Source organism: Meleagris gallopavo, chromosome 16, assembly GCF_905368555.1.
Source record: "Meleagris gallopavo chromosome 16, MGAL_WU_HG_1.1, whole genome shotgun sequence".
NCBI lineage: Eukaryota > Metazoa > Chordata > Aves > Galliformes > Phasianidae > Meleagris > Meleagris gallopavo.
The window spans coordinates 2031977-2054650 of record NC_139419.1 but is presented as its reverse complement, the minus strand read 5'-3'; the positions used below and the strand labels follow the sequence as shown (position 1 = coordinate 2054650).

At 40.8% G+C, this 22674-nt stretch overlaps 1 protein-coding gene across 2 annotated transcripts in view; it reads left to right on the top strand.

Moving 5' to 3' along the window:
* Positions 1-22674, top strand: part of PRKAR1B (protein kinase cAMP-dependent type I regulatory subunit beta) — an 88796-nt gene that overhangs the window by 31131 nt on the left and 34991 nt on the right. For both annotated transcript variants that reach the window (XM_085238042.1, XM_085238044.1), the window contains exons 5-6: positions 17401-17462; positions 18197-18243. In XM_085238042.1, coding sequence (XP_085094168.1) covers positions 17401-17462; positions 18197-18243 — 109 coding nt within the window. The remainder of the gene's footprint in view (positions 1-17400; positions 17463-18196; positions 18244-22674) is intronic.

Sequence of the window (22674 nt, the reverse complement as noted above, 5' to 3'; positions counted from 1 at the left end):
TAAAGGTTGTTTATAAAGGCAAGACGTTATTGTTTTGAGTGTTTGGCACTGCCTCTCATCTTTTAAAAGTTGAGAGGAACAAATCTGATGAAGTTTCCAGCTTTTTTGTCTCAGTTACAAGAGAAGGCTGTCGGAAATCAGTGTGTCCTCTCCGACAGTGATCCTGCACTTGTTCCACTCTTCCTTGCCCTGATAGGAAACCTCTTTCTTCTTGCCCTTGGGAGGACGACCTGAGCGGGTTCTCTTGGATCGTTGAGCACAGTCATCAGATAGTGTAGGACCCCAAGTCATATTATCCCTTGGATAGCCTAAATGAAGATGTTTTTATTTTCCCCAGTTTATTGGGCTGCAGTGGTTGGAAAGCTGCTCCACAACACTACTGTTCCCATGGCAAGACAGTGTCTCGTTTCCAGACTAAATGTTTATATGTGTTGATTCTTCATGCCCTTCTTGTCCATTAGTTAAAATAACTTTTTCAGCTCTGATGTTCACCCTTGCCCGTACCTCTCATCTCTACGTATTTATAAACTGCAATGACATCTTTTCTTCTACTTCACTGCTGTAAATACTTCAAACTCTTTTTATAATCTTTTATGAAAGATAGGCTCTCTGTTGTCATCCCAGAATACCTTTTCCAACATTTCTTTGAATCAAATGAATCTTCTTTCTTTGTTTCTTTTGCACACAGCAGCTGGAATCGTGCACAGGATTGAAGGGAGATCTCTTATGGAAGTGCTTTTTTTCAGGGGCATTAACATTTTCCTTGCTCACTTGGAAGTGACCTACTTTGTACTGACACAGGGCGTTTCTGCTTTTTTCCCAGCCAAGGGTAAAAAGGGTGATTTACAGTTAGCCACCAATTCAGTAAACTCAGATTAAAGCAGAAATTATTCCTGTAACTTTAACATGCATGGCATTTCATGTTGGATTACTGCATTTCATTCCAGCTTTATTACTTCAGTCATCAAAAGCACCCATCTTTTTTCTGTGATACCCTGTGATGTACCTCTGAAGGCAGCATCATCAATTCTTAAGACCAGGCCTTGAAATATTCTTGCTGAAATTACCTCTGATCTTGTTCTTCCAATATCAGCTCTTGCTGGTCTATCTTGAATTATTGCCCTTTACACATTGGAGTTTTTCTTCCTAATCAACTTTGCCATTTTAACTAGCAGTTTGCCTCATATTGCTGAACATGATTCCTTGAAGAGCTGATTGATTTATTTTGTTTAGAATGTCAGTTATCAAATAAAGGGTCTGAGCAGATATTGCTCCGTGTCTCATTTTCCAATTACCTCTGTAACTTTCATTATTCCTTGCTTCAAATGTTATTTTTAAGCCTTGCATTATTGAGGTTAGACTAATGGACAGTCTATAGCTGCACCGGTTAGCTTGGGATGACGTCCATCTGTATCCATCAGAGATGATGAGCAAAGTGTGTTTCAGTTCAGTCTTCTCTGAGTTGGTTCGTGACAGGTCAGACGATCGCAATACGTTCCTTGCTTCAAGCCAGGAAAGGTGCACCTTCCTGAGCCTTTGGAAGTAGAATTTCAGTCTGTGGGGATGACTGACAGATGTAGTAGGACACGAGGCTAGCTCCCCTCAAAATGCCAGTGAAGTAGGCATTATTTTTAGAAATCTCTATTTCTAATTGGAATAAAGAATAATAGAAGAGATTAATAAAAACCCAGGGAAGTTTGTGCTTCTTCATTTGTTGTTCTCCAAGCGGGTTGCTGGGTCCGTACCTCTCTTAGAATTTCACCTCGAAGCTTCCTTGTTGTTTCCTCATCATTTTGTATGCTGTGACATGATTGCCTCTGGAGTTCATTGTATGAAATATATATTGTGTTGCATTGAGAATCCACAAGGGACTCCTCACAATAGCCAAAAGAACTTCAGTTCGAAGGGAACGTTTTTGGCTTTATTTCAAAGTGAAAGTGACACTAACTGCAAATATTCTGACTACTGTAATTGTTATCACTGTTCACTTATAGTCTCTTTATGAGCATCTTCATGGGGTAGATAGCTTGCAAGAAACAAGATCTGTGTAATTGTTAGAACAGACTTGGTAGACATTTTCTGGACACAGCTTCCAATCTTGGGAGACAGCAGCCCTTTTGCATTTCAAAGTTGTGCTTATTAATGCACTCTATTTTGGCATTGTATTTTCCTGGAAAGGACTGTCCCAGAATTAAGGCCTTCTGGAAACACAATGTGGAGTTTTGGCTTCTAATTTTGAAAGCATTGGCTATAAGTTTTTATAGTGATTGAGAGAACTCTTAGCAGGAGGCCTCATCTGGATTAGAACACAAACTAGAATGACATTTTGTCTCCTTGCTTGTCAGTTTGTTATCTTCCTTCCACGTTCCATTTTTTGTATAGTTAAAAATCACTCTTCTTTTCTTTGCAAGCTAAGAAATAAATCCTCTTAAAGAGTGCAAGCTTTCCCTAAGTTACTAAGAACATTAATATAATTTAATGAAATATGAAGTGTTCGTATTAATGAGACTTCAGAGGCTTCTGAAATGTTTGGAGCAATAATGTTTCATGAACTGAAGTGCTCTCTCTCCAGGTCAGTTGTGATGCCATCACTGAAACCTGTGGCTATGCTGCAGCCTTAGGAAACCTGCATAAAAATAAACCACATCACTTGGTAGAACAAAACAGTAAACAGGATGTAAGGGCAGAACTGTATACCGCAGAAAACCAGTGACATAAGAGAGACCATTAAAACAAATAATATAAATGAGCCTCAGACAGCTGTAAGACCTGGAAGGTGATTAATGTCTGCGGTGACAAGTCGGAGGCATAGCAGGAGATTAAAGATTAAGTTAAAGGTAGCAGTGCTAACAGGCCTTTTCCTGCCCAGCAGTTCTAATTGTTCTTCCTTCCTGCAAATTCACTGGGCAGCAATGTATATGCAGCACTACATTTTTCTCTTTGGCTTGTCAGGCCAGTAGATGAATGAAATTTTTTTAAAGCACTTTGTTCTGCCTTTTCTTCCTTTTTTTTTTCTTTTTTTTTTTCCCCCCTCTGTTCTGTTATCCACTGGGTGCCTTGGAAAGAAAAAAGCAGAAGCCGTGTGGACGCTGTCCCTTTTCCCTTTAGAGCATGTCCTACATAGGGACAGTAAGCATGTGTTGTTCTAACACAGCCCCAGGACGCCCAAGCTGGTGCAGTTTACTCCTCTGGGAGACGTAGGTAGGGGCTGCAAGTTTCTCTCACTTTGCTTTCCAAAGCAATTGTTCAAAGAACAAGAAAAACGTATGGCATCAAAAAAGCCGGGTCTCCTGAACCATTAAGGCTTTGTTGCAGCATATCTGCTGCCTTATTTGCAGAAGGTTTTAACACTTGACCTGAAAAGTCAACAAAAGAATCACCATCTCCCGGCTTAATAAATTAAGTTCTATCTTCTCTAATCACTTCCTACAAACACACAAAGTCATCTGTTTCCTTTTGGCTTAGATCTTGTATACTGTTTGGAGGAAGAAGGTCTACTTTTGTCAGCACTCCTGTTAAATTTATTTGCTTTTCTAGTTCAAGGAAAAAGCCTATAACTCTGAAAGTCATCCAATGCTTTTATTTATTTATTTTGTTCAGTTTGATTGATAGGTCTTTGTTCTGAGCATGCACGGGATTGACCACAACTACTGTAGAAGTGCCTCTTGTTAAAACACTTGCAGAATATCCATGTGTTACCTTCCTGTGCTTGTCTTGCTTGGGAAGAACCTTGACCTTAGCTAAAGCTACACTGTATTCAGAAGCACTCCCTCATAGTCAGTACCTAAAATCTTTGTTACTGCTAAGTCTAGAGCTCAGCAGTTGTTCAGGTGAGTTTGCTGTATGTACTATTAAATTAGAAGCATCAATGATAATAATAATAGGAATAATAGAATAATAGAAGCAGAGCAGCAAGTTTGCACTTACAGACTTAAGGGTCCTGGCTTCCCTTGGTGCCTTGGAAACATTTCACTGGGCAAAGAGTCGCTTGGTGAAGCAGTAATGCCAGCCTTAGATATCATCAGTGTTGATGTATGCAAATAGCAGTATCTGCCACTGGTCCATAATTGGTCATTTGTTCCTTCTGGCATAAATAAGAAAATGTACTTTAAAAAAATGATGTTGAGGATCATTTTTTTTTTCCAAATAATTTGTGTGAATATCTCTAGATAGACTTGTGTCTCTGAATGTATACATACATACATATTTATTTATTTTATGTTTCATAGACCATCAAGATTTATTGTCCTTAGTAGTAAATATTGACCTTGGATTTATCTCAGTCAATGTTTACCTCTTAGGCCAATAAATCTTGAGGTTCACCTTAACAGAAGTCAATATCTGCTTAGTGTTCGGCTCCATCATTAATATAAATATTTTAGTGACCTTTGCGTGTATTAGTCTATTTTTTAAAGTTAACTTCGTGTTTCAAATCCTATGGCACATCAGGTAGGTTATTTTTCAGATCTGTTTATTCATGTAAGATTTTTCTTATAATCTCTGATAGAACAGACAAGTGTGCTGTGGCAGAAAGTGTATATTTTTGAAGAGAATCTCTGGAATGTCAGTGTATGTTGTTTTTTAAAGGTGAGGGTGAAGTGGCCCGTCGTAGCAGGCTATGTTTGTGCATCATGCATTTATCTACCAGCAGGGTGTATGCGTTACCCTGATAGCCAAAGATAGGCTCTTTTTTTCCCCAAGATTTTTTGTATGAGCAAATCTTCCTGAGCCCAAGTGTTTGCTTTTCTGTATCTTTCCCTGAGCTGAGGGTGAGCAGGGACCTTTAGACCACCTGGTCTGACCTTTTTATCTCCTGTCATCTTTACCTTCTCTATTTAAGAAACGCTTTTCACTGCCTTCCTCCTCCCCACTCTTTTGACCCTCACCAAATTTGCCTACAGTGTTCTTATTATAGTTGTCTTTTTAAATTGCACTTGATTTGGGATGATAACATCTCAGTCTGTATCCAAGCTGAAGTGTCCCAAAGGCTGAAGCAATGCTTTGTGCATCTCAGCCATCAGCGCACACGGACATTGCCCCTTTCTGCCTCCAGTTGGCTGTGGTGTATACATAGATGTGAGCACTGCGTCTAATTAGGATCTGAAGCCATTTGGCCAAGGGTGGAGTCCCTGCAGGCTTCTTCCTCCTAAGAATGAGATGCAAAGTGGACTCCGGAGCAGCCTGCCTGCCTGCTTCTGCCCCGAGGGAAGCACACAAGCTGTGTCCCCAGGTCAGGAAACTTCTCTTTGCCACAAAGCTGCCCAAAGGCAAGATTTCTGCAGGATCCAGGACAGTCACTTAATTTGGGCACTGAGCTCAAAATTCTTCTTGTTATTATTATTGCGTTACAAAGCTCATATATAATACTTGTGATTACAAGCCTCTTCAGAAGCGCAGATAAGAGAGATGTTCTTTGTCCCAGAATGTTCTCTGATTCCACAAACCATTTTTCATTAAATTATTCCTTTTATTTCAGGTCTGAGCGGTGACTGTTCACATGGGTAAGAGCTGGCAGGGTGAGGCCCTTTGCAAGTCCATAGAAAATTTGCTGGGAACGTGGTGAGCTTTCTATTATTCACCACAAAGGTGCATGATCAGGCTGTAGGGGTAAATGCTTTTAAAATGTTGTTCTGTGGAGAATTCTGATCCCTGTCACATGAAACAGCATAAATGTCAGACCGTGGATTTATATGAATATTCCCTGAAGAGAACCAAATACAAGGAATTACTTGTTCTCTTGTCCTATTTATTCCCTTTAATTGGATTTATTTTAATTCGGCTCTAGTATAAATGTTTCTGAAATTTCTTTATTGTATTTTGGAATCTCATATCAACATAAATAGAGCCAGCTTACCCTACATTCAAATATATTTAAACAGCAAAATCTTTTGACTATCTATTTTGGACTATTGTTTAAGCCTCACCTAAATCAGTTCTCGGTTTACAGAAGGACTATTTTGGGATGCCTGTGCCGGAGCAGTTTGTGGCAGTGTGTCCAGTTACACGTGGTGATTTTGTTCCATCCTTCCTTTGTGTTCAGAAATAAACGTCAAAGATGCGATTGTGTTGAGATAATTTGGCTCAGCCAAAATTATCAAGTCTCCAAGTGACGGAACCGTGAAGCATTTTTTCTCCCCAGAGTTAACATTCAGGGGGATCTGTGTGCTACAGGCTACTGGTTTATACGTGAGGCCTGATGGAGCAAGCACGGCGCTTGGCTGCTTTTCTGCAGTGCATGCCTCTAAGTCAGACTGAGGAGCAGCTTACCGTTGTCAGCGTTTGATTCATAGAGTTGTGCAAATGGGCAAAAAATTCCTTTCTGTCATGCCAGAGGCCAAATTAAACAGAAATCTGTGAGTGAGGAGGCTTACTTAGTTGTGAGGAAACAAGATGAGTTGGGCGATGATGTACCCTCGCGAGGTTTGGCAGTTTGTTTCGGGCTGAGTTTGTCTTGCTTTATTTAATGCCACAAAGTGCAGTTCTTCCTGCTGAGCAGAGATGCTAGTGGTGTGAAGGCAGACCTGGAGCCAGCAGAATGCAGCAGAAAGGTGTGAGCACCACGCACTGCTGGGAGCTGGGCTGGCAGCAGCCAAGCCATGCATGCTGACACTGAGCCACCAGCCTGCCCTGGGAGTTCTTCGTGTTCCCTTTCAAGCAGGCATCTCAAAAATGCGCTGCAGATATGTAGGAAGGCATCCTGGCAATAGTAATGAAAACGAGGTGTTTGTGAGTTGGGTTTTTAAGGCAGCAAACTGATAGTGCATGAGTGTGGCGTGGCTGGAAGTAGCAGGTGTTCCTGCCAGCAGTGGGGCTGGGTGTCTTCAGGATTGCTTTGATGTACGTGTTAATGGTTAGCGAAGAGTCTGAAGGAAAATTACTGAGAAAGATGGAACAAAGTAGTGCAACTGTGTCTGAACCTATCTATGTATGTGTGAAGAAAGCGTGCCCTTAGGTCTGTGTTTGTACAGTCAGTAGATTTAAGCAGCTCCTCGTGCTTGAAAAGCTCCTTTGGTTCAGGTGTCGGCACATACAGATCACTAAAAAAAAACGTGTGTATCTTCTGATCTAATCAACCTCTACTTTCTTGTTCTCTGAATTAGTGACGCTGTAAAAAATGAAGCTGCTTTAATTGACGTAGCTGACTCAAATGCTCTCACAAAAGAATTATTTATTGTCTCGGGAAATTTTATCTCTGGTTCATTTTATTGTAAAGATTCTATCTCAGAAAAGCTGTGAATCAGAGATGAAGGGGAGTAATGATAAACTCAGGGAAAACATAAGGAAAACGTGTGGGTGTTTGAGTTTGCACATGTCTGTGAGCTATTACAGATATGCAAATACAAAATCAAGTGCTTGTGGACATGTGGTTTTGTGTCAGCTATGAATTTTATTCATCAGCTATTTAACACTGGATTTGTACAATTTTAGAAAATAATTCTGACTCTCGCTAGATAACCTTTATCAGCTTTTTTATAATGATTCCATTTACTGATCCAATTATATACTAAATTGAATCCAATCCACTAACACGAGTTAAATGTTTTTATTATATGCAGCTGCTTGATATCCCCAGGTGTGGGAGAACACAGCGCGGATGGAAATTAATTAAGTGAGATGTGGGAGATGGCTGTGGCCGTATGTTATGTGCTTGTCAGCCGGAGGAGACGCATGTCAGACTCTGAGTGATCAGTTGCAGCATGCGCTTCCCTGGCTTGCAGGAGGCACACAGCAGAGTGGCAGGGGATGGAGCTCTGCAGCCCTTGCCTTTGGTTGCAGATTGCTTCCCTGCTCTACCAGCAGCACCGTGTATTGGTGCACACCTTGCACGAGGTGCCCGAGGAATTTCCTGATAGGCAAAACTGTTTTACGCCAAGCTGATTAAAAACCTGCTCTGATTGCACTTCTGTTTAGCACCTGATCACTAATTCTTGCAGTATCCTAAATGGCAAGGGCTGCTAGGCACAGAAAGGAAACATTTTTCAAGTTTTTTAAAGATTAAAAACAAACAAAAAAGTCCCTTATGTATTTCTGTGCTGATATAGTTGGCAGGCACAGTCTGGTGACACTCAAACCTTTCCTATACATGCAGAAACCGTGAATGTAAAAATAGTGCATAGGAGCTATATGTGATTTGGGAACAATAATACAATAATACAATTTAATTTTCCAATATTTATAGAGAACTCTTAGGAATGAATCTTGCACAGAGTGCAGAAAAAGTAGAATAAAATAATTTAAATCAATGAATATTAGGTTCATTACCAAGTTCCTACAAGCACAAGTAGCTGTTAGTAGGTATGCTGCGTAAATTGGTAAATTAATTGGTAGAGTAAGTCTTTGTGAACAGTTTGTTAGTCACAGAGCTGCAAGGAAACATAAATATATAACATTTGTTTCTCATTAAAGCATGTCCTCCCCATCTCAGTTTCAAAGGTAAAACAGAAAGCACCATTACTGTTATGGGCAAAGTACTTCTCTTACTTGCAAAATGTGAGCAAGAGGTAATACACATAGCATAGGTTTTTTTCGTATTTGCTTACGTTCACACGCAGTGTAATTTACCACAGTTCACTATTTAAGATAATGTCTCGTACCCCATTATTTGGATGTGTGTTGCTGTGTCCCTAAGTTGAGCATCTGCTCCCAGAGATAAGATAGTAGTGCGTTTTGTACTGCAAACCTCTGGGAGTTATTTAAATCTCAACATTTGCTAATTTATTTCTGAAGAACTTCAGCTGCAGAGCTGCAGTAACCCTTTAGATTAGTGATCCGTATCAGTGCCATTTGCAAGGGCTTCTTTAGCTACATTGTCAGCATTCAGGTGTGGATGAGGAGTAGTGCAAAGTTACTCTTGGGTTTAATTGGGATAGTCCAGAAGAGGGAGCTTGGAATTAAAGAGTGAAGAGATTTAAAATACCAGAGGGAATAAATTGTTCAAATATGGGAACTTTGTTATGGTCACCCTTTATCACTGGTGGAATTCACTTCATATTGGTAACAGATTTCTTTTGGGGTGGTAATTGTTCCTGTCATGCTGTCTTTCTGTCCCACTAGAAGCAATTAAATCAAAATATTTATTTTTTCAGCAAGATATCTGCTGTTTCTTCTCTAGAAGGTTTGAGAAAGGAACAAATAATTGATTGCATGGAGCCTACATGTAAATTGTGTACACTCGTGTGACTTACAGAGCCGTCCTCCTCAGTTAGCTCAAATGCACCGACCTTGTTTCGATTACTCTAGAGATGAATTTGGCCCACTTTTCTCATGTACATGATTTTTCATTGTGATAAGCATCTCCCCGGGTCACTTCTGGAATGCCAGTGTGTGCAGAAAACAGCTCTGACTTTGTTACAGTGCCCTTCTCTACTTCTTATCATAATGTATTTGGAGCTTTCTCAAAGTACAAGCTTCAGTATATTATACTTGTAGCAATGCAAGTCTTGTTGCGTGTAAATTTCATAAATGCCTCTACTTTCATGTTGGAGTCCTGTACCTGCTAGCTGAGGAAAGAGCTTCTGATCACTTATCCTTCTCCAAATAAAACAGAAAGAAGCCTGTGCAGTCCGGTGTGTGTGTTTATATATGCATATATGTGTTTGTACATCATAACCGAATAGAAGCTGTATGTGACCCAAGTTCCTCAGATTTTTTTTTCTTGTTTGTTTTTCTCTTGGCATTTCATTTCTTTCCCCCATTTTGAGCCTTGCTTCCAAGATTAAAATCTTGAGAATACAGAAAACAAACCAGATAGGATTAAGGTCAATTGAGATATCATTTTACAGTCTCTTGTTCTGATTTCAACCTTTTACTAAGAAACTTCATTTCTAAATAATATCGTAGCGAAAAGCAGATTCTCAGAAGCTATCACAGTAGGACATTAGACGGCTTCAACACTTTAAAAACCATTTTCAATGGGAAATGACATCAGCCATTTTCCACAGGAGTATTCAGTTTCATCAAAAGACTGATTCTTTTCTGCAGGAAAACATGTTGGTACTTCATTTGTAATCAAGATCTTCTGGTAGGCACCCAGACCGTTGCTGCGTGGTGCTCCCAGTGATGTGAAGTTGGGAGATAGTCTCGTTGCAATTATTTATGCAGAAGTGTGCAGATCTTCCCCCGTCTGCACACAGCGCATACTTTCCGTGCATTACGCTCGGGATCTCCTCCAGCTGGCCTCCTGACTCACGCTCCCCTGCCTCCGCCGTGTCTGTGGCTCAGCCCTGTCCCACCTCATCTCTCCCAGCGAGGGAAGCTCACTGCCAGGCCTCAGGCTCCCGTCTGTGGAGGGGACTAACAGAGGTCCCCCCGTCCTACCTGCTGCTCCAGCCAGGCTCTGTCAGGGCTGCTGGCTCTACTCTAGGGCCTTGCTCAGTCTGTCTTTGAGCTTCTGCCCTTCTCTGCGCCCCTCTTCTAGTGTTTGAGCAACCCTAGAGCGAAATATTTTTTCTTTATCTCAGGTGGGAATTTACCCTATTAACATTTGTGCCTGTTGCATTACATCCTCCTGCTCTACACCTCTAATGAGAGTCTGGCTCTGCCTCTTCCACACCATCCCATTAAGCAGCTATAAGCACCACTAAGGTCTGCCCTGATCATCTTAAGAGAATAAGTGCCATCCTCCCACTCCGCCTTCATCTGTGTGCTTCAGGCCCTGGGTCATTTCAGTGCCCACTGTGGATTCACTCCAGTTTGTCAGTGTATTGTATGAGGGAACCCAAAACTGAACAGAGCGCACTATGCTGTCTTACACTGCCGCTGGCCCTGGGACGTGCTGGAAGACATGGTTCTCCCTCAGCCTTGTAGCATGGCTGCCATAAATGCTGCTTCTGAGGAGCAGGCAGGAGCAGCAGGAGCAGCGGCCTGGACGTGAGCCATAGGCTGGGCTGTGTGCCTTGTTACCCTCCAGACACAAGTCTTGGCCTCTTCTTAGGGGATCACTTCTTAATGCTGTTGACCACAGCAGATGGTTTTCCAGATGAAGATCCCTGCAGAAGCTCTTTCCCTTTGAAAGCTCTTTTTAACATGCTGAAGATGATGTGAACCGCTGACTTGTAGACGAATAAAGAGTCCGTAAAATAAATTGATGCTGCACTTCAAAAGTTTCATTCTGGTCATTGACTGAAATAATTAATTAACCTATTAAAGGACTTCATAGATCATTAAAAATGGAAATACTTCACAGAAATAGAAGGCAATGGTGTTTTATTTCTTTCTGTTTCACAGACCTGTGAGTTATGTGGATTTGTGACTTAATAAATGTGTTGGAATTAGACATGGACTCTTGTTTTAACCTGCCATTCAGAATGTGTTCTCATGTCCAATTTCAAAGACTTATATGGTCATTATGGTAAAACTAATGTATGGCTGAATTGTAATAGTAATTAAATATTGGTCATTATAATGAGGTAATTAAGTGTTCTCAATTGCTAATAGCCTTGTTTATTTTTATAATTAACTTATTGCTCTCCTAACAGGAAAATAAGTCAGTGGAGGTAGTTACATAATGCTTTTATGAACACTTCAGTACTGACTCTCTGTCTTAGGTACATGTCTGTGACACCGTGCAGTTGTGGGCTCTAGACCATTAATTTTAAATACTTCTAGAAAGGAATCTTTTCTTTTACCTGTGCACGGTGCACTGTGCATAGTGCTGCTTTTATTCTCAGCAATCATTCAATAATAGTAATTGTTTCTCAGTGCAGAATCAGCATTGACATCAGCAGCAGCAGCAGTGACATGCAGCATTTGTAGGAATGGATCAAAGGTTTATACTTCATGTGCACAATAGCATGAAGCCTCCCATTTCATTCGATGGTAAAGTACTGCAATTATTCCTTCATTACACAGATGTTAATTGAAGCAAGTTGTCTGTTTTAAATTCTGGGCTCTTCATCCTTTCAGGAGGAGCAATAGTTAGAACAATTGCTCGAAAGTTTTTATCTTTTCAGGAAATGAAAGAGAAGAAAATCCTAGACATGCAAGAGAAGAGAAAAACCTCCAAAACTTTAGAAATCTTAAAATAGCACCCAGATACGAGTTACAGCTAATGAAAGGTGGAGTTATTATCAGCCCTGTTTACTAAACTTACGAGGTTTCCAAGTTGGAAAGATTTAAAACACTGGAGTCTTCATGCTGAAGCAGTCTTACTCCAAGAAAAAGTTGCGTGTCTTTGTTGAATTATGCCAGAGCAGCTACATATCTTTTAAACCTACCCTCAAGAAGACAGGGCTTTCTTTGTTTTGTTAGAGAGATACAAAGGAAGAAGAATCTCCGTGTTGCACACGTACTGAAGGCTTTCTGAGATTGCCTGCACAATGGAATTGTTGTGATTGAACTCTGGCAAATTATAACCTGCAGGGATAACGAGGATTTTCCATTTTTCCCTAGCACATATACATTTTGTCTATTCCGTTTTTCCTTTCCTGTAATGCATTCAGCACAGCAAGGGCTGGAAAGAAATCTGATTGTGAAACTGATAAATTGTCTTACATAGTTTCCCTATTTTGGCCATTGCCATGGCCTGGTTCTGAAAGTGCTTGGAATCCTTGTTCTCTCGCTTTGTTTTAACAAGCTTGTTCTTGGTTGCCCATTGCCTGTACTTTATTACCTGCACTGCACTTTTTTTTTGCCTATCTCATATTCCGCACTGACTCCAGGCAGCCTCAGTGCAAAAGCAGATGAGATGATTTATTTTTGTCATTCACTTTTTCTCACGAGAAAGAGAAGCTCTCGGGCCTGCCCTCTCTGCTAGCTTCCTCTTAGCACAGTCATTTACGTCTTGGCAAGCAGGGTATATAAAATGCTACTGAATTAAATCAGCAAAGTGTTTCATCACATTTATTTTGCAATCAGTGTGATAGATTCTTTGCTGGTATAAACAGCTGCAGTCTCGTTGATTCAAGTGGAGTTTTCCTTCTCTGCATGAAGCAGGAGTTGGCTCAGCCTGTGCAGGTATCTCAAAGTCACACAAATGAGAGACAGCAGAAGATCAGACCTTAAGGTTGCAGCCCTGACCGCAGTTGTTTGCAGTTCTCCCTTATACTCGTGGAAGACACTTCATGTGTTAAGACTTGCTGCAGCTCTTTGATATCTTTGACCTTTCTGAAAAAGTTTCGTACATTTTTATATTCCCCAAGAAGACAGATGGTATTTTTTGATTGCATAGATAGAGATTTCATGTCTAAACACATTTCTTGGTTTCACTTTGTTGGACTAGTTAACCGTTCTGTATGTTCTATGCTGTTCAGATGCTTTTCTTGTAAATTTTTTGGTTTTTTGAATTATATTATCAAAAAGTTACAAAGAATTAAACGTGCAGAAGTCTCTTTGGAATACACCAGTCATATCACGCTAGCGTCTCCCTTTGGATCCAGATGTGAATATTCACATACATGCAATCCCACCTACGGCTACAGTTCCAAGCCAGAAATTGTCCTTGATACCTTCTGGTTGGCTCCAAGTGCCACAATTAACCAGGTGCAAATCCTCTGGAAGCAGACAGGGAAGTTGTGAAAAAATTACAGAGCCTATCAGAAGTGTTGACTCTCGAGAGGGTGAGAAGGAGCCCTCCGAATGCTGATGCTGAGCCCAGGAGGCCCTGATGCATCTCCTGTGTTTGCAGTCTCATGAAACAGCTGCTGAAATCTCAGAGCTGGAGCCCTGTTTTTTTCTTCCATTACCTGCATAAGTCATCTGGAAACATGGCAAACGATAACATTTCCATTTGAACAAAATAAGGAAATCCCTGCGAGCAATTCTCGTTTAGAGCACAATAATAAAAACCCTGGCAAAAAATCAAACCCTTTCCATCAGTTCAGCACACAGCATTGCTTGCACAGTTGGTGTCAACAGTTTAGTGCTGGTGTGGAGGCAGGAGACAGAGGCTGCTGTGTTCTTGGTGGTGCAGCTCAGACAGAGAAGATGAAATCATGGTAGTTCAACATTGGGTGAAAACTTAACTAGTGATTTTCTGGCTTTCTCTTTATGCTGTAATTTAGGAACGAGCATGTGTGTGTCTGTGTTTCATTATTTAACAGTACTTTCCGAGACAAGGAGGGCATCTACCTACTTGTGCAGAACTGCAGGAGAATGTAGCTACGGTCTTTGCTTTGGTGGGGTGGCTGCAGCACCGTGTTTGTAAGGGCCTTTCTTTAACTGTAATGGCCAGTGAGTGATTCTGAATGGCTTAAAAAGAGGCACAAGATTCAGGAAAAAAGCAACTGCCCGTATTTTGGCCCTGCCTAGATTGCTTGTGCCTCCTGTGAGCGCCACTTCTTAGCTGCTTCAGTATTTAAAGCTTCACTTGTTTTCACTATGCAGATCAGACCCAGGACACATGGCTGGAACTGAATATGGAGCATAGGCTGACTGCAGGAGAGAAGATATGTCTGCTTACTGCAATTTCACATTTTGGCTTGAGTCAGGAACAAACTCTTCAAATTTTCAAAGCATTTTGGCATGTTGATCCTTGTGACATGTTTATTTCGGCAACTGTGAATAAAGGCAATAAGAAAATTCTCAAAATGGATTTTACACTTAGTTTGAATTAAATGAAAAGCCAGATTTCATGCAGGGACTGCAAGTGTTTGCTACATTTGATGACAGTAATTTCCAGAGGGCTGATTTTCTTTGGTGCTATTCTAAATGTCCCAGTTTTTGGCTGCCAGACTTGTAGGTTGGGAAACTTTGAGGCTGCCTCCTGATCCGTATCATCTGAGATCTGAGTCTGTTTAATGAATGTCAAACTGGGCATCCGAAAGCAGAAACACCCCGACTCATTAATCACCGTGAGAGATCTTGGCCTAACCATATAAGTTAAGAACAATAGTTCCCAAGTAGAAAGAAACGGGACTGTGTTTCCAGTGGCAGTCGTGATGTTGGTGTATTTCTTTACCAAAGGAGTGCCTATCGTTTTGCTTTAGAAATATAAATCAGCATCACCGTGACTTTGGATGACTTGTGCGTTTGTGTGATCGAGTGTCTTCTAGGCTAATGTTTGATGTCATGTCCTTCAGAGGTCCCTTCAAATATCTAAGACTTCATCCCCTGAATCCTTTGCTGGATGACGTTGTATTTGTGATGCCACAGGCAGCAAAATATTCACGTAAAACTGCTGTTGCTGCCAACAGACTTTGGGCTCATTACACCTTCAACTGAAAGTTTTAGTGTCTGAGTTTTTATTAAAGAGTTTTTTTTTTTTAAAATGCAAAGTGTTGTGGAAATGACTTGTGGAACATTTTAAAGAATGGTGCAGTGCTATACATAATTTATTGGGCACTGTTTGTACGGTCAATTGTTAAGTTATAAATAAAATGCAGCCTTAGAGCAAAGATGAAAGGCTGAAATTGTGGGTAGTTACTTCCTCTGCGTTTCTATTCCAAAAAAGAGTTTCCAAGTTTGCTCAGTCACATTTTGGTTTGGTTATTGATATTCACAGTGACGTGTCTATTTTTGGATGCATCACATTGAAGGCTTCGTTCTCTGCCCTGCAGAGTGCCTTTTCTTCCTGTAAATGTTGCAGAACTCTTCTTAAAGCTCAGTGAGATGAGCAGGCACAGGGGAGGGGGCATCATGGGGAGGCAGATGAGGCTCTGTGCTACAAAATTTCCAGGCCCCAGAGCTACTGAAGAACAGTTTGACTTGCCTGATTGACACAGGGTCCTCCGGTGACTATTTCAGTTCAGTTCTAGGGGTGCTTTCCCCCCATCACATCTGAACCTCAGCTACTCAGCTGAGTGTGAGCTGCACAGCTTAGCTTTTCTGCTAAGAGAAGCCTCGAACCAGAGAAATGCTGAGCTCATTTAAGTTCATTAAGAATGAGTTTGTTGGATTTTAGAATACAGTCCTCTCACTTTTCAGAATAGTTTTATATACATCTTTGCATCGGTACTCAAAATGGGATGCGAAGTTGGTGTCCTGTGATGTACACATTTCCTGAATGTGAGTAGGAATAGCACAGAGTGGGCCTGATGAAACAACAGAGGCAAAATATATTGTCTTAGCATAGGTTTCAGCATCCTTTGCAGGTACCCTGGAGCAGCAGGAGGTGCTGACACAGAGCGGTGGTGCTCCATCTCAGCCCTGGGAGCAAAACCGTTCTGGCTGCTTGAGAGGAAAGACATGACCAATTTGAACTTGGGAGTGAAACATTTCCTAGAGCTGAGCCTGAATAAATTCTGGAACAGTTGAACAGGAAATAAGCTAATAATGGGATTTTACAATATGCATTTCCCTTATAAGGCATTGAAATGCAACGTGGCTTTGTTGCTGATCTTCCTGCTGTTTTGATGAAAATTTTACGTTTCTTCACTTGCACTCCTTTACGTAAGTGAGGAATGTGCTCCATTCCAGTCTGAAGCATGTCATCTCTTGCTGGTGGTCCATGAATGGACTGGTCCCACACCAGAGCAGCAGAGAGCAGTTCGCAGTTCCTCCTGGCTGCCTTTTGTTTGCGTTGGGGAGCTGTTTCCCTTAGTCTTTGCTCCTGATGCGTAGGAAGGGGAAGAGAGGTGGGGAGCACCCTTCTCAGTACTGTTCACGCATCTGAAAATAACAAGTTCCCCAAAATGCCGGTGTGGGGAAAGGAAGCCCAGGCTCCAGGGAGCCTGCTGTATCCCTCAGTAAACAAAGGACTGGATTTGGGCAAGTTGCCCGAAGTGTTGGTGCAGGGTGCGTTCTCGTCCTCACTGCTCTGCCTGGCCTTTTAAGGATATGTGACAGTATGCTTGAGAACACAGTAAGGTGTGTAATTCAGCAATGATTAATGAGCATAAGGCTCTTCTGTAGCTTCAGTGTTTCTATAGCATCGGTCAGATTCCCTTCTCACTGGTAACTCACCAAAGTGTAACTAAGATTGTCAGAGTTTGGACTCCCATCTACTGCACTGTAAGTGTAATCTCTAGCCAGTTGTTATGCTACATTAATTTAGAGCCATCTACCTTTCCAAATGTACTCTGCATTGTGGAACAGGTTTTGCTTGTACATGTGGGGCAAGATGTTCACAAGAGCAGAGCTCCTGTTTAGGCATCTAGCAATTACTGCTGGGACACAAACTGATTGCAGCTGAAAATCTGAAATCTGTCTGCTTAGACAATAAAATATTCAAGCTGCCTTGTTTGTGCAGTGCTATAAGAAGTGGCCAATGTGCATTTTATTCAGGAGTTCTTTCAAAATAGCATACACTGAATCACAGTCTCAGTTTTAAAGCACAGCTTGTGCCAAACTAGTTGTTTTGATTTCTTGCCAAGCAGGGGCTCATTTTCCAGTCACATCTAACATTTTCCTTTTCTTTTTCTGCAGTATCTGTTAATGAAGTCTCAATGAAACAATGAATGTAGGTCTACTGGCTAGATAAAAAATAAGTCTGATTTATTAACGACCATTTCTTTCCTTTTCCAGTGACATATTTGATGCCATGTTTCCTGTTACACACATCGCAGGAGAAACCGTCATACAGCAAGGTGATCCTCCCCCCCTTTTTCATCCTTGCATGTTTGCTGAGATCATACAGTTCACATCTTATCATCTGAGAGTTCACCCTGTTTGCTTAATGGGAAGAATGTCCATATTCCAGAAGTTTGTAGGTGTTTTGGCTGTGTGATAAATCCATTGATGTAGGCACAATCTTTCACTGAATATATGTAGAGCTCTCCAACACTTAACCTCAGTGGTAGATCTGTATGGTTTCAAAATGCTACAGCGAAACATAGATAAGCAGTATTTTAAATGAAGATGTTCATTCCTTAGCTTCAGATAGTCAGGAAGTGAAGCTCAGAATGCATAAGAGTGGCACATTCTAGCTGAGAGAAATTGGAGGTGGAAAATATTTTTGTGGTTGTTGGGAATATTCAACACCTCATTGTGCTGTATCGTAGTTATCACACTTGGCAACTTACCTGCATGCCTGCAGCGTGTTGTGGAGGACTTCAGTGCCCTCAGGATAGAAAGCTTCTTGCATGTTTACATTCAATGAAGTGTTGAATCAATCAAAAGAGATGAATTAATGCAAACTGAAAGATACTAGGAAGAAATTTGATTTATGAAGGCACAGCTCTTTCAGAAAATGAATCTCCCTGTAAGTAATCTGCTGTACAAACCTGTGCAAATATCTACAGAATTAAACATGGAGACAGGAAATTATTGAATAATTTAGCAGACCTTCAGGAAGCAATCACCTTTTATATTTTGCTTCCAGGTGATGAAGGAGACAACTTCTATGTGATTGACCAAGGCGAGGTGGATGTAAGTACACACTTACAGTCTGATACTTATTTTGAATTTAACTAATACAATTTTATGCTCTGGCACACAGTTTGATCCAGCAATGTTCTGTGGTTCTGTCTCCTTTGTTCTTGAAATAGATTTCACAGTACTGGTCTCATTGCTTTGCTTTTGTTGTGTTAAGTCATTTGTGCATAATTTCATAATTGGCATGTTTTACATCCTAGCTTATTTGTCCATTCCAAGCAGGAAAATATGGTATCAAAAACAAGCAAATGACATTATCTTCAGAACCCTAACCACACCTGGAGCTGTGCAGTCTTTGGCAGAGCAGGCCACCATGCTGGAATGCACCCGAGGGTTCAGATCAGCCAAAAGGAAAATATTTTCTTTAATCAGTTAGCTGATGTGGTTTTTTCTTTCCTTCCAAATTGAGATGCAGCCTCAGGCAATTAGTTTCATCTTAGAGCCTTAATTTGTGTTTAAAATTAGGTCCAAATATGTGAACAATACAGCGTATTAATAAAGCAAAGATTACTATAAGTGTAAAGTGATCTGTGAGACCACAAAATGTTTACAGGAATATGTGGTGGGTTAATCAGCAAGACTTGGAAATGACAATTTCTTCTGAAACCGCCCTCCAACTTGTAATCTGTTCACCTCTTATCATTTTTGTGCTGTATGAGGGTGACTCTTTTTCAGTTCTGCTGCAAGATTCTCATTTGTCTGAATTCCTACACACCTTGCATACCAGTTGTTGAGTAGGACTGCTCATTAGCAGTGGCACTCCTCAGATGCCCAGGTGAGTTTTGTTCGGAGGGTTTAAAGAAGAAAGTGATTTGTTTTAAAGCCAGGCAGGAGCATACAGTTATTTTAGTGAAAGTTATTTTTTTAGAAGTGTGTTTGTGGCTGGAGACCATCTAATTGGTATGGCTGGGAATTGAGAAACCTCACACGCTGCCTCTGCCTCTGGAAGCTGCTGCTCAGGAAATCCGTCTGACTCACTGTTCCTATCAGGCATACCTCTCAATAGCAAACACTGCCACATCCACAGTGACAGAAAAATAAAAGAGCAGTATTTATAGAACAGTGCTAAAATTCAGTTTTAAAATAATCGTTTCGGGCCCTGTACCTAGCTTAATTACTTCCTTGGCTTTGAATCAGATGCACGAATGTACATAAGTGCACATCTTGAAGATTAATTCTCTTTAAAACAATCAGTCCTGACTGAAAGCCCTTAAGAAAAAGTTCTTCGGTGTTTGGCCTGGGGATAGAGGGAATATAAATGGCATCAAAAAAAGATCTCAAAACTTTTACAAGGTGGCCAATGTTGAGAAGGGCTTGCTTACAGCACCAGGGGCTATATTCTGTCAGGTAAGATGGAAACCTTGGTTTCCTTCCCAGGTATAACCTGACATAATTCAAAAACACCTTCTTGAAGGTAAAAAGAAAACAAACAACCAAACAAGCAGAACCTGTGATAGACATCAACACAACGTATTTCTTGTCTATCACAGATTCTGCCTGTTTTTTTGTGGATAAAGTTGAAATTCTTTAATAAATACTCTTGACCACAAGTGGCCCAAGAAGAGACATGTGTCCACATCATTTTTCATGACTTCTGGAGTTCATTAATGTTTTAGGCAGAACAATGCTATATATCCCAGAGCATTTCAAGATCCTTTGAGGCTTCTGAGATAGCATTGAGGGTAAAATTTGAAAAAACAGCTAGAGTAACAGAGTGGTTTCAGTGCCACTGCAATGCAGGTACGTGTAGGCTCTTAAGCAGTATAGATGGTTTTGAAAATGGTGTCCAAGACTGCTGGTTTGCTCACGTCCAGTAGTGTGCTCCTGTGTAAGGGGGCAGATCCCAGGCCCGTGGGTGTGCACCATCATGCTGTAGATGCAGTGCTCCCTGGGAAAAATTCTTCCACTTTCAGGGCAGCAGTGCTAAAATCCTTTTTGTCCAAAGAAAATCCAGATCGCTAGTAACCCAGCTGCAGTTCATTTAAGCCTTGCCAGATACTCTTTTGGCACGCTTCCACCCTTCTCCAAGAAAAAAAAGCTACTTGGAGAGTAGATAATTGACCCCGGGACTTAAAGCCTCGAGCCATTATCAGTTCAGCCAGTGTTGGCAAGTGCATCGAGGCTTTTCACCCCTGGTCAGGCTGTGCTTTCTCTGTTTCCGTGATCAGGTATAATGGGACCTGTGGATTCAGGGAGCAGTTTGCTCTGAGTACATTGTGACTGATAAGCAACGAGTGCACATGCAACGATATATGTAAAGGAAATGGCAATTACCATCATAAAATTTCTGTCTCTTGGAGGAAAGTCAGGGCAAAGCTGAAAATCTTTCAACTAGGAGAATAAAACTAAACAAAGTACCAACACAGTCCGAATAACAAAAGCAGTGAGTGGTGGTTTGAGTTGAGAGGAAACCCCAAACATTCTGAAGTAATTCACTGTTAGTCTGGGGATAGGCATCCAAAAGTGTAAGAGGATTCTCTTAGAAACTGCTTAGAAAATATTTGCTTAGAAATAATCTGAGTCAAATTAGAATTACAATTTATTAACGTATTTTTAAATATAATAACAGTTTATCCTCAATTCTTGGCCTTTCTTAGAATATAGACCAGCCCTGTTATCATGCCCACAGGAGGAAGTGTCTGTGCATTTCCTTCTTGTTATTCCTGTGGACAGCCATATAAGATGCAGCCCCCCCTCAGTTGGCAAGCGCTGTGCCCTGCTCACAATGAGCTGTGGACTAAGGGAGAAGAGTGCCAGTTGTCATACAGAAGTGGTTTTTAATCTCACTTCCTAATGGCAGTGAGGAAAATTTGCAAAACAGCAGTTTTCAAGGTAGTAAAAGCAGACATCCACAGATGTGTGGGTAGCACCTCTACCTGACTTTAAAGTGTTCTTCAGTGGTTGTGAAAGCCATAGGAGCTATAGAAGGAAGGTTCTTGTTGCTGGCTGTTATTCTCAGGTCATTTCTTTACAGCAGCTTGCTGTCTGCAGTGTATGCTTGCTTGGCTAAATGGAGTGTAAGCCATCCCCTTTCTGCTTTGCAGTGCATCCCAGAACACCAGTAATGGGGTATGTGTGGGAGAACCCGCTTTCCTTCTCTCATGCAGCAGGTGCATGGACCAGGATGGGAAAGGCAGTGGACCAAGCAGGCACGGGGTGTGAGGGGACGTGATGGAGTTGTCAGTCACAGCCCTCCTTCTTCGCCCTTCAGGGCTGAGAGGACCCATAACCTCATGACCTGGTGCTGCATCCGCATGCAGTTTGTAGCGAGTTGTTGAAGGCGTGAGGTTGGAAGCCTCAGAGGTCAGCTGTCTACCAGAAGGGTTCTGCTCAAGGAAATGTGAACGTATGCCAGAATCTGGCAGAGCTTAAATTATAGTTTCCATTAAAGATCTTGAAAGCACCTGCTAAAGTATGTGTCTTGCAAAAATCTCTAATCCATATTTCTAAATATAAAAAGACTTCCTGTTTATTATTTTAATCTTACAACCTCACTTTTTTTTTTTTTAACTTTAAAAAGCATCATCAACTGCTATTTTAGAATAGATGTTTTTTTAGAGCCAACAACTTCCCATTCTATTTAATGTCACAGCAACTTTCTACAGACATTCTCAGGTTTTCTTCTTGTAAAACAACAGCCATTGAAATACAGTTTGGTGAAAATCAAGATGAAAACTTTTCAGTGTTTTTCTTAAATAGCTTCTTTGCTGTATTAAGCTATATTTGGAGCTATAAAATAAGATTATCTTTTTATTGTAGGTCAGATCTTCTTGAAACCCTTATTTGTATAGACAAATTGTCTACTTCGTATATACAAAGATGAAAATTACACAGTGGTTTATGTGAGAATAGTGCTGGATTTTAAAACTAGTTATATTTTATAATCCATAGACTGCTTTTTGTTTGAATTCTTCCATCTTTATGGTGCTTCCTGTCCAATGCCTTTCTAATTTCAGAAGGATATTTTTTTGAGACTTTAAACAGGACTTTTTGAAGTTTGAAGTTTTCCCCTTGATTTTTTAGGATTCTGAGAGCAGCCTCCAAGTTTGCGTGTTTATATTTGAGAAAAGCACATCCACAGTACAAATAAAGCACTGGTTTTATTTGGGAAAACTACCCACATATAAATATCCTTCATGGCTAAGAGTTGGTTATTTTTCCAAGAAGAAATAAGCCTCATCTTCATTTTTGGATAACAAATATTAAGGCATGACAAGACACAAAGCACAAATTATTACAAACAGATTCAAGGGAGGAGATTTAAGATCTGAAAGTTGCAACGCCTGGAACAAATTAGGTTGTCCACATAGATCACAAAGTGGCCTTAGAAAAAATAAAAGCTAAAAAGGTTGTTTGAAATCAGCAATGCATGAGTGAGAACTTAGTAAAGTCACTTCTGTGAAGCTCAGAGATCCACGTTCCTCT